The sequence below is a fragment of the Hemitrygon akajei genome, chromosome 17 (assembly GCF_048418815.1).
Source record: "Hemitrygon akajei chromosome 17, sHemAka1.3, whole genome shotgun sequence".
Classification (NCBI taxonomy): domain Eukaryota; kingdom Metazoa; phylum Chordata; class Chondrichthyes; order Myliobatiformes; family Dasyatidae; genus Hemitrygon; species Hemitrygon akajei.
Window position 1 is genome coordinate 72,543,955 of NC_133140.1, and position 13,172 is coordinate 72,557,126.

A 13,172-nucleotide genomic window follows, 5' to 3' on the forward strand; every position below is an offset into this window, starting at 1 on the left:
CAGCTGCAAGTAATTTTGAAAGCCTTTAAGCCAATTATTTATATGTAAGTGTCCTCTGCTCAAAGGAGGATTCCGGGAAAGTCACAGTCTGCTGTGTCGGAAGGTGATGCTGCATTTCTGTCACACCTCAAGTCAGGAAGGGGAAATTCAGCGTGCTCCAATTCACAAATGGTGCATAAACACAGCCTCCTCCGGATGGAAATGTGCATAGACCTTGACTGGGCAATGGATTCCACTCAATTCTGATTCTACACTGCTTAAACAGCCTGGAGTTTGAAAGTCAAATGGAGACAGACCCTTCTGCCCAACCAGTCCCTGCTGCTTAAGATGCCTACCCAAGCTAGAGGGTGGCACGTCACTACAACAGCTTCACAGTGCCAGCAATCACTGGTTCAATTCTGTAAGGAGCCTGTAAGGAGTTTGCATGTTCTCCTTATAACTGCATGGGTTTCCTCCAGGCGCTCCGGTTTTCTCCCACATTCCAAAGACATACAGGTTGGGAATAGTAAGTCATGGGCATGTTATGTTAGTGCCAGAAGCATGGCGACACTAATCAGCTGCTCCCAAGCACATCCGTGGACTCTGCTGGTTATTGACTCAAAGCTAAGCCTTTCACAGTGTTTTTATGTAAATGTGACAAATAAAGCTGATGTATTCTTCGAATCTTATCTTCCCATTTGCCCACAGTTCACACATCCCTTCATGTTCATCTTAATGGATTCCATGCACATTTAGAACAGAAGGTGACTGGAATGTCACCACCTACCTCAATGTACCTGAATCCACAGAAACCTTCGGGACGACCCTGATCCACTACAATTTTCCTACCACTGGAACAGGTCCATGGCAGATGCCATCTCTCTGGCCCTATGCTCATCTCTGGAGCATCTGGACAGGAAATTATTCTTTATTGGCGACAGTTCCAACTTCAGTAACTATAGTTCCAAGCAAACTCATGACCAAACTCTAGATCTGGGACTCAGCATCTCCAGTTCCAGCCCTTCACTTCCTTACCAAAACACCACAATCAGTAAGGATAGGTGCAGCACTTCTGCCATGATTCCCAGTGCTGACAGCTCACATGGCTGTATCATCAGCCCTATTCCCTCTATCCTCAAAATGTATGGCCAGATTCTGCTCCCACTCCATCTACAAGTTTGCAGTTGCCACCACCAAATTGGGCCAACTTTCAAATAATTGTAAATCATAGAACAGGATGGAGATAGAGAGTCTAGTGACATGATGTCGTGACAACCACCTTTCCCACAAGGTCAGTGAAATAAAAGAGCTAACTTTGGGAAGGAGGCACTATACACATTCCTGTTCACATTGAAGTTGAGAGGCTTGAAGCTCCAAGTTCCTAGGAGTGAACATCATCAATAGCTTGTCCTGGTCCAAGCAAGACACCGCAGCCAAGAAATTTCACCTTCCTCAGAAGGTTAAAGAAATTTGGCATGGCCCATTTGATTCTCACTGATTTTTATTGAAGCACGGTTGAAAGCATTCTATCTGGTTGCACCCTGGCTTGCATTGCTGGTGACTGCATGAAACTGCAGAGAGTTGCAGCCGTGTAAACTAGCCTCCTCCCCGTGGATTCTTTCTACACTTCTCACTGCCTCAGTAAAAGAGACAACATAATGTAAAATAGTGCAGGTGCACTGATATGCTTTTGACACTGTTATCCCCTCAAAGCTAATCAATAAGCTTCAAGACTTGGGCCACCATATCTCCTTGTGCAACTGGATTTTCAATGTCCTCACTTGCAGACCCCAATCAGTTCGGGTTGGCAACAGCATTTCATCCACAATCACCATCAGCAGGGGTGCACCACAAGGCTGTGTGCTTAGCCCCCTGCTCTACTCCCTTTATTTGTATGACTGTGAGGCTTAGTGCAGCTCCAATGCCATATTCAAGTTTGCTAATGACACTCCTATTGGTCGAATCAAAGGTGTTGATGAATATAGAGGGAGATCAAAAACCTGGCTGAGTGGTGCCACAACAATAACCTCCCACTCAATGTCAGCAAGACCAAGGAGCTGATTAAAGGAGGGTGAAACTGGAGGTTCATGAGCCAATCATCATTGGGCTATCAAAAATAGAGAGGGTCAGGAACTTTAAATTCCTTGGTTTTATAACTTCAGAGGATCTGTCCTGAGTCCAGCACTCAAGTGTCATTACAAAGAAAGCATGGCAGTGCTTCTACTATCTCAGAAGTTTGCAAAGACTCAGCATGTCATCTTGACAAACTTCTATAGATCTGTGGTGGAGAGAATACTGACTGGTTGCATCATGGCCTGGTATGGAATCTCCAATGCTCTTGAATGGAAGAGCCAACAAAAAAAGTAGTGGATACAGCCTAGTCGATCATGGGTTTAGCCCTTCCCACCTCTGAGCATATTTCAAAGGAGCGCTGTCACAGGAAAGCAGCATCCGACATCAAGGACTCCCACCATCCAGACCATGTTCTCTTCTCACTGATGCCATCATTCTAAGTATGGCCTCACCAGCACCTCGTACATCTGTGACCTCCAGCCTATCCACTGTCGCTGCTGCAGCTGAACTTGAACAGCGGCTGTTGGACGAAGGTGTTTAGCCGTGTCACCACAGTAATCATTAGACATTAAGACGATAAGGCATAGGATGGTCATTCAGCCCATCGAGTCTGCTCCGTCATTCCATTGTGGCTGATTTATTTATTTACCGAGATACCACTATCTCAGAGTCAGCCTTTCCGGCTCTTGGAGCCGTGCTGCACAGCAATCCCTAGCTTAACCCCAGCCTAATCACAGGACGATTTACCATGGCCAATTAACCTACTGACTGGTATGTCTTTGTACCGTGGGAGCACCCGGAGAAAACCCATATGGTCACGGGGAGAAGGTACAAAAGTACTATCTTAACCCCATTTTCCTGCCTTCTCCCATAACCTTTGACACCGTTACTAACCAAGAACCTATCAACCTCTGCTTTAAATATACTCAATGACTTGGTCTCCACAGCCATCCGTGGCAAAGAATTCCCCAGATTCACCACTCTCTGACTAAAGAAATACCTTCTCATATCTGTTATAAATGTGTGTCCCTCTATTCTAAGGCTGCACCCTCTGGTCCTAGACTATAAGAAACATCCTTTCCACATCCACTCTGTCTAGGCCTTTCAATATTCAATAGGTTTCAATAAGATCCCTCCTCATTCTTCTCAACTACAGCCAGTACAGGCTAATCAACGCCCACCATCATCAAAAGCTCCCCATATAATAACCCTTTCATTTCCAGAATTATTCTTGTGAATCTCCTCTGGACCCTCTTCAATGCTAGCCTATCTTTTCTTCAATAAGGGGCCCAAAACTGCTCACAATACTCCATGTGGCTGACCAATGCCTTATAAAGCCTCAGTATCACATCCTTGCTCTTACATTTCAGTCCTGTGGAATGAACGTTAACATTGCATTTGACTTTCTTACCACCAACCCAACTCAACCTGCAAGTTAACCCTTAGGGAATCCTGTACAAGGACTCCCAAGTCCCTTTGCATCTCTGATTTTTAAATTTTCTAAATTTAGACAATAGTCTACATCTTTATACCTTCTATCAAAGTATATGACACCTTGTCAAATGCCTTCTGAACATCCAGAACAACAATATCCTCTAACTCTTCTTTGTCTATCTTGCCAGTTATATCCTCAAAGAATTCCAATAGATTTGTCGGGCAAGATTTCCCCTTAAGGAAACCATGCTGACTTTGGCCTACTTTATAATGCACTTCCATCAACCCTGAGACCTCATCCTTAATGGACTCAAACATCTTCCCAACCATTGAAGTCAGGCTAACTGGCCCATAAGTTCCTGTCTTCTGCCTCCCTCTCTTCTTAAAGAATTTTCCAGTCCTGCGGAACCATTTCAGAATCTAGTGATTCTTGAAAGATCATTACTAATGCCTCCACAATCTCTTCAGCCACCTCTTTCAGAACCCTGGGGTGTACAACATCTAGTCCAGGTGACTTAACTACCTTCAGATCTTTCAGCTTCCTAAGCACCTTCTCCTTAGTAATCACAACTACACACACTTCTGCCCCCTGACACTCTTGAACTTCCGGCATACTGCTAGTATCTCCCACGGTGAATAATGACACAAAATACCTTATTAAATTAATCTGCCATTTCTTTGCCCCCCATTACTACCTCTCCAGCATCATTTTCTTGTGGTTCGATATCCACTCTAATCTCTCTTTTACTCTTTATATATCTGAACTCAGTGTCAGTAAGACGAAACAGCTGACTGTGGACTTCAGGATGGGCAAGACGAGGGAACGTAGAGGGTGACCAAAATCAAGTTTCTGGATATCAAGATCTCTAACCTGGTCCCAACATAAAGAAGGAAAAACAGTGGCTATATTCCATTAGGAGTTTGAAAAGATTTGGTTTGCCAGTTAGAACACTCAAAAACTTCTATAGATGTACCATGGAGAGCATTCTGACAGGCGGTATCACAGTCTGGCATGGGGAGGGTGGAGGGCTACGGCACAGGATTGAAAGAAACTACATAAAGTTGTAGAGTTAGTCAGCTCCATCATGGGCACTGGCCTCCATAATATCCAAGACATCTTCAAGGAGCAGTGCCTTAGGAAGTGGCATTCATCATCAAGGACCCTTGCCCTTTTCTCACTGTTACCATCAGATAGGAGGTACAGAAGCCTGAAGGCACATACTCAGCGATTCAGGAACAACTTCTTCCCCTCCACCATCCGATTCCTAAATGGACATTGAACCCATGAACACTACCTCACTTTTTAAAATTTTTATTATTTCTGTTTTGCACTATTTTTAATCTAGCTTTTTCATACATACCGGTATATATATTTACAGTAATTGATTTACTCATTTATTTTTATTCTTTCTATATTATGTATTGCATTGAACTGCTGCTGCTAAATTAACAAATTTCACAACACATGCTGGTGATAATAAACCTGATTCCAATTCTGAAAAACTTTAGGTATCCTCTTTGACATTTTTGGCAAGCGTACCTTCATATTAGAAGAGCCAGGGGGCAAATAAAAGTGTTGTTATGAAGCCAGTAATACTGCTATACTTTAACAGACTGAGGAGGTTGGAGAAAAGTCAGACCACTGGGGAACTCTGGAGGAAAAGTGATGGTAGATGTTTTGGGTTGATTTATTGATATATTATTGTCGCATATACCAAGGTGCAGTGAAAAGCTGGTCTTGCACACTGTTTATACAGAGTAAAGCATTACACAGTGATAGGAAATGGAGGACTACATAGGAGAGAAGGATTAAATTGATCTTAGAATAGGCTGTAAGATCAGCACAACAGTGTAGGCCAAACAGCCTGTACTATGTAGTAATGTTCTATGTTCTACAGTGCACTGAAGTAGAATAAGGTAAAACAGCAACAATGCAGAATAAAGTTTTGTGTTGTAGTACTGAACCAGGACTGAAGAGGCTTATGTGTGTTATTGTACATTGTAGTGTCAATCAGTTTTACAAGCAGTAAACCCGGATCAAGATGCACTGGACAAAATAGAAGGACAGGGGTGACATTTAGTCAGATCTTGACATAAAAGAGCATGAGATATCTAAGACCTGTTATATAACACTGTCATCATGTGGACACTTACTACCAACCTCAGGCAAACAGCTTTGTGTGTGAATCTTTAATCCTAGTTTAGTCCTCCTGAGGGGCATTGTTGGAGGAGACAAGAACGACCTTCAATTCATTACTCTCCTGGGTCTGACAGCAGCTCTCGGAGTGTTCCATTTGCCAGAGTTAAGAAATTCTTTATTCTTTCCCCAAGGAAATATTATTGGAGCAAAAATAATCTTTTTATATTGCACACCGAGCAATACATCAGCATCTATTGTTTGATTCCAGGTGCCCCTCCCCTGAGAGAGATGCAGAGTGCAGCCATTTTGATCCATTGCAATCTATGTGTCAAAGCTGCTCACAGAGTCATACAGTTATACAGCATGGAAACAGGTCTTTCAGCCCAGCCCGCTCATGCTGAGCACACAGCAGTTTGTGGCTGAATAGAACATTAGAGAGGAGAAATAAGAGTCAACCACAGAGAATAGCCTGGATTCAGACAAGGTATGGAAGGAAAACTCCCTTCCTTGCAGGCAGAAAGGTTTAGTTTAGTTCAGTTCAGTTAGACATTTAATGCCTAGTTTAATTAGATCGGCACATCATGTTCCTGTGCTATACTGCTGTATGTTCTATGTCCCTTCCCTGAAGAGCATTGGTGGATCAGAAAGGTTTTTCTAACAAGGATCCCAGATGATCACGCAGAATCTATGGAGGAGAATAAAAGTTGAAACTTTGGGCCAAAACTCTTCATCAGGGCTAGAAAGGCTTGTTTCTGCCGCTTCGTTTCCCATCCTGATGAAGTGTCCAGGCATGAAACATCAACTCCATAGATGCTGCCTGACTCGCTGAGTTTTAATTTATTGAGATACAGCACGGAATGGGCACTTACGGCCCTTTGAGACACGCTACCCGGCGACCCCTGATTTAACCCTACTCTAACCATAGGACAATTTACAAAAACCAATTAACCTACCAACTGGTACATCTTTGGACTGTGTGGAAACCGGAGCATCCGGAGGAAACCCACGTGATCACTGGGAGAATGCACAAACTCCTTGCAGGCAGTGGTGGGAATTAGACCCGGGTTGCCTGCACTGTGAAGCGTTGTGCCACCCCATTTTCTCCAGCATTTTCAGTGTGTTGTTCAAGATCTCTAGCACCTGTAGGATCGCCTGCATTTTATAGGAATCCACCAGTTTCACAATGCCCACTATTGTTACCAGCTTTTCATTCAGGATTTTATTTAATTAATTGAACTCAAATTGCCATGATTGGATTTGAATTTATGTTCAAGCCTCCGGAGTCCTAATCCAGCAATATAACCACTCCATTACTGAATAAGAAACATAGGAAATAGGAGCAGGAGTAAATGTAATAAAAGATAAAGATTAGCTTTATTGTCACATCTGCATAGAAACAAACAGTGAAATGCATCGTTTTGCATCAACATCGCAATCCAAATATTGTGCTGGGGCAACCCTCAATTGTCACTATGCTTTCAGCACCAACATAGCACGCCTACAACTCACTAACAGCTAACCCGCACTTCTTTGGAATGTGGGAGGAAACCAGAGCATGTGGAGGAAACTCACGCAGTCACAGAGAGAACATACTAACTCCTCACAGACAGTGCAAGGGAACCAAAAACTGATCAGTGATTGCTGGCACTGTAACGCAATTGCTCTAACTGCTACTCTACCGTGCTCCCCCATTTAGAGTAGGCCAGCTGGCCCATTGAGCCTGCTCTGCCATTTACAATTACCTCTTAGTATAACACCATAAGACACAGGAGCAGAAATAGGCCATTTGGCCCATGAGTATGCTCCACTATTTCATCACATTTGATTTATTATCCCTCTCAATCCTATTCTCCAACTTTTCCTTGTAGCTTTTGACATCCTTAATAATCAAGAACCTATCAACCTCCACTTTAAATATAACCAATCACTTGGCCTCCACAGCCGTCTGTGGCAATGAATTCCACAGATTCTCCACCCTCTGGCTAAAGAAATTCCTCCTCACCTCTGATATAAAGGGACATCCCTGTATTCTGAGGCTATACTCTCTGGTCCTAGGCTCTCTCACGCTCTCTCTCTCTCCATGACCACTTTATCTATCACAAATATGCCCCATCATTTCAATGTACTCTACTTCTTTTAGGTTGACAACACACTGTGTGAAAATCGGCAGAGAAGTCAGAATGAGCAAAAGAAAGAATTCCAGGCTTCACAGAGGCTGCTCAAAGCATTCCAGCACACTGTCCTGGTCGTCTCTGGAACAATTGATGCGTTCCTTCCTGCTCATTTGATACAAGACAGAGCATCGGGTTCAGCTACACTGAAAGGAATTTGCTTTGTTCTTTGAAAAGTGGCCAGAGGAATTTGGCATCTGTATGGTCACTAATCCCTCAACTGCACTAACTCATGGGAATTTTGTGATTTCAAGTGTTAATCTTGCCTGTGCCAGACCACAAACTAATTTCATGCTAACCTGAGGGAACAATGGGATATTTTCCCCTTTCCAGTCGAAAGCAAAGTACGCTAAGAGAAGCAGATTATGGACAATGTTCTAGGCCACTTCTTCCTCGTTTCAAAATTCAAAGTTCAAAGTTACTTTATTATCAAAGTACAAATATATCACCACATACAATGCTGACATTCATTTTCCTGTGAGCATACTCAGCAAATCTGGTTGACCTTTCATTGATCCTGTTATAGTTACTATTCTCTAGAGTGCAGAAGGCATCGAACTGTGCAAATATAAATATATATAAGTAGCTATTGTTATGACCCCAGCCCCCTCCTTTGTGAGAATCGCAAGAGCCCTAGTGAAGGGGGGGTCAATGACCCAAGAGAAGAGAAAGATACGTGCGGTGTCCCTCGTTTCACGGTGAGGCAAAAGCTGGCGACTGTGGTCATTGTCTCGTGGAGACACCTTTGTGAATTGGGAACTGTACTACGTGTATACCCTCAGGGCAACGTGGGTGGAGAGACGGAGAGAGATTGCATCATCCCAACCTGATTGACATCTGAGACCCCGTGAGTCCAGATAAAAGAGGGGTTGTAAAGACGGCCCCCCAGACGCACCAGAAGACACGCTAGAAATCCTGTGACAGCGTTTAATAGCGACAGCCGGTGGGGGGGTTCGTGTGCGTCTTTTCCTTGCCTGGGATTGGCGACCTCACCACGGAAGAACGGCTTAGCTACAGGAGAGGCCACAAGTGAGCGGCCATTCCCCAATGAGACTCCGACGGATCGAACTCATAAAGGTTGGAAAAACCCGCCGGGTAACTGTTCCATGCAATCTCTATCTCTCTCTCTCTAACAAAGTGCACCACCGCGACACCCCAAAAGACGGCAGCTGGTGGAACTGCAGTGACCGCAAGAGACTTTTAGATATACAGCGGACGATATATATATTACCCCTAGACAACGATAGAGCTTATTTCTTATTGATTATTACTATACCTGCGCTTTAGATTGAGTATTGACGACGTATGTTATCTGAATGTTTGTATTAACCTTACTTTTGTGCCCCTTTATAAATAAAAACGTTTAAAAATGGTACCATCAGACTTCAGCGGACCTCTCTATCTTTGCTGGTAAGTGATCCAGTTACGGGATACGTAACATTATAAATAAATAACATGAAATAATGAGATAAAGAATCTTCAAAGTGGGATCATTCGTTTGGGAACACTTGAATGATGGGCAAATGAAGTTGAGTATTGTTATATTCAAGAGACTGATGGATGTGGGGTAGTAACTGTTCTTGAACCTGGGTCTGAGTCCTGAGGCTCTTGTACCTTCTATAGCAGCAGCAAGAAGAGAGCGTGACCTGGGTGGTGGGAATGTCTGACGATAAGTGCTGCTTTCCTATGACAGCTTCTCGTATAAATGTGCTCAATGGTTTCCTGTGATGTACTGGTCCAAATCCATTAGCTTTGAAAGGCACTGGTGTTTCCATACCAGGCTGTGATGCAGCCAGTCAATATACTCTCCACCAGACACGTATAGAAGTTTGCCAAAATTTCAGATGTCATTTCTGTCCCATCTTGGAAGTTACCAATTCTGATTTGAGTTTTTGTCACAGTGATAATGAAAAGACAAGGAGAAGATGGAATTTTTGCTTCTGATTTAACTCTGCAGGCCTGGTCAGTACCTGATGAGGGACACATTGTGAAACTAAGCATAGACAGGCACTAAGCCATAGAGGAATCTCCAACAGCACAGCAATTATGTGGGATGTTCTGGCTGAATAACAGAAAAATCTGAGGTCAGAGAAATAAAAAAATAGCTGACAACATTAATGGTCAAAACTAACGTAGGGATACAGTTCCACGGAGTTGCCTCCTAAGTCAAAAATATAGAAAATATGTTTTTTTTTAAATTTTATGTTAATGCTTGAGATGTTAAGAAGTGTCAAGTGTAAACAGTGTTGTAGTTCAGGCAGTGGAATGCCTCTCCTGTGAAATGCGGGACCTCAGAGGACATGACAGTCTCCCTCATCTGCAGGAAGTGCACCCAACATCAAGCTCCTGACTGACAAGGTCAAGGACCTGAAGCAAGAGCTGGATGTACTTAGGGCCACCCAAAAGGCTGAAGACTTTTACTGAAGTGGTCACCCAGAGTGCAGGCTTCAGTTAGTGGATGGGCGACCCCCCAGGAGAAGTAAGATGAGTAAGCAGTCAGTGCAGGTTTTACCCCCAGAAGTAAGCGTATCCCTTTGGATACGGCTGGATGGGGCGACCTATAAGGACACAGAAGCAGCAGCCAAGCCAGTGGGGCTGTGGCTCAGCAGGGCAGGGTAAAGTCAGGCAGAGCAATAGTGATATGAGTCTCACTAGTTCGGGGGAACGGACAAGAAAGTCTGTGGCCATGGAAGAGATGCCACAATGGTGTGCTGACCCTCAGGTCCTGTGGCCCAAGACATCTCAGAGCAGCCGCAGAAGATTCTCAGACGGGAGGGTGACCGGCCAGAGGTTGTGGTGCACACTGACACCATCGATCCATGTTGGGAGCTTAACATCCAAGGATACATATTGTATCCAAAAAGCTAAGTAGAGGCCAATTCACTGGATTTACTTAAAACGGAGGTTGATAGGTTCTTGATTAGTCAGGGTGTCAAAAGATTGCAGGGAGAAGGCAGATGAATGGGGGAGCAGACTCGATGGGCTGAATGGCCTAATTCTGTACCTATGTCTTATGTTCTTATGGTATTATGGTTATTTCAGTTCTGATTTCTACCTCAATATGGCCTTTTCTTGCTCCCGTTTCTTACGTTCTTATGTCCTAATCTTTATTTTCCTTTCTCTAAAACATATTAAAAGTTTAAAAAACATAAAACTGTTATTTCTGAACTGCCAAAATAATGAAGTTTGCTTTTATTGTGTAGGTTTATGTCAAGACAGAAGTTCACATTTATTTCCCTTAGAGGGTATGACAAAGCCTCTTGACATCAATAGACACAAGAGATTCTGCAGACACTGGGAATTTTGAGCAACACACAGAAAATGCTGGGGGAATTCAGCGAGTCAAGTTGCATTTTGGTCCGAATGAGGGGTTTCGGCCCTAAAGGTCAACTGTTATTCACCTCCATAGACGCTGATTTGACATTCTGAGCTACTCCAGCAATTTATGTGAGTGCCTCTCACGAGATCAGTTCCTGGATTCATTAGTATTTATGGGCTAACGTAATTGTTGCAATTTATAAGGTTGCCAGCAGTCACTAGTTGACCCTAATGCTGTTAACATCTCCAGTACACTTATTTCAACGAAGCCGACAATCTTCAGTGGCTGTTACAGAACGTAATGTATAGAAAGGTGTAATTCACGTCAGTACAGAAATTCTGAGCTGTGTCCCTGAACGCTACAACAGCCCACCTTGTGGTGGAGCTGAACATTGCGGCTATCTCCAATCATACTGCACAAATGCAGATAAAGAACATTCAGCACAGAGTCTGCTCTGACACTCCATCGTGGCTGATTACTTTCCTTCTCAACTCCATTCTCTTGCCTTCTCCCTGTAACCTTTGACACCCCTACTAATCAAGAACCTATCAACCTCCGCTTTAAATGTACCTAAAGACTTGCCCTCCACCGCCCTCTCTGCACAATGAATTCTAAAGATTCAACACCCTCTGGCAAAAGAAATTCTTCCTCATTTCTGTTCAAAAGAGACATCCCTCTGTTCTAAGGCTGTGCCCTCCCACTCTAACCCCTTCATGTCCACAAGTTCCTGTCAGTTTCACAGATTATCCTACAAGTTCTGGGACCGTGTAGAAGTTTAGACGTTACCGATTGACAGGATAAGTTTGAGCAGTTGTGTAATTTATTCCTGCTCCTGTTTCTTTATACATGAACTTCCCAAACCAAAATCAGTGTTAGGGTCCACTGCATTATATGTGAAAAGACCACGTACCTCCAGCAGTAGGAGAATAAGAACAAGCTGCAGAATTGGATTGGTTTTCCTCTTTGTCTGAATCTCGTTCCACTCGTTAGCAATGAAGTACGTGCGCCAGATACTGACCGATGAGGGACCCGGTTTGCTTTCTGTAGAAACGGTAACACCAGTACAGTCAGCTAGGGGGACTGCAGAGAGTAAATCACCAGTTTTGCGGGAGGAGTTCATGTGATCTCAAAACCCCACTCATAATGACAATGAGTGAAACTAACATAATTAGAAAAGGGCACGCATTTATTTAACAACACTGGAGGAACTCAGCAAGTCAGGCAGCGTCTATGGAGGGGAATAAACACTCAGTGTTTTGGGCCGTGAACATTCATCAGGAAGCAGAATCAGAATCAGGTTTATTAACACAAACTATCTTGTGAATTTTTTTTTTGTGGCAGCAGTGCAGTGCAATGCATAAAATATTCTGCAGTTCCAGTCATGATGGCACCTGCGTTCAAAGCTCCTTTGGTCGACATCTTCTGGATAGATCATGAAGCCATCTTTTTCACTTCTTTTATGTCTCTTTTATCTGTTTCTAGTCTTGAACATGATTCTGGAACCGTTGGAGCCCGTGTTATGGGGCTTGGAGAACGTTTGGGTGTTCCTGCGCTCTGCAGTCTCCGAGAGGATCGTGGGAGGCAGGGGCACAATGCACAATCTAATATTTGGCTCCCATTGTTCACCAGTTAAAGGGACTGCTGGCCTTTTGATCAGTTGCTCTGTAGTGGAGGGGGGGGGGGACCCCGATGCTGTGGAGCCATGTCACCCAGGTTGCTTCTGCAGTTTGGATTTGGATTCAGGACTATAGACTCTTTTTTCATAGAAACATAGAAAACCTAAAGCATAGTACAGGCCTTTCGGCCCACAATGCTGTGCCGAATATGTACTTACTTTAGAAATTACTGAGGGTTACTCATAGCACTCTACTTTTCTAAGCTCCATGTACCTATCCAGGAGTCTCTTAAAAGACCCTATCGTATCCGCCTCCACCACCGTCGCCAGCAGCCCATTCCACTCACCAATCTCTGAGTAAAATTCTTACCCCTGACATCTTCCAAGTACCTTAAAACTGTGCCCTCTCGTGATAGCTATTTCAGTCCTGGGAAAAAGCCT

General features: G+C 43.7%; 1 protein-coding gene across 2 annotated transcripts in view; it reads right to left on the reverse strand.

Annotated features, from left to right (window-relative positions):
- Positions 1–13,172, reverse strand: part of LOC140740831 (meckelin-like) — a 182,096-nt gene that overhangs the window by 38,749 nt on the left and 130,175 nt on the right. For both annotated transcript variants that reach the window (XM_073070373.1, XM_073070372.1), the window contains exon 20: positions 12,027–12,157. In XM_073070373.1, the coding sequence (XP_072926474.1) occupies positions 12,027–12,157 (131 nt within the window). The remainder of the gene's footprint in view (positions 1–12,026; positions 12,158–13,172) is intronic.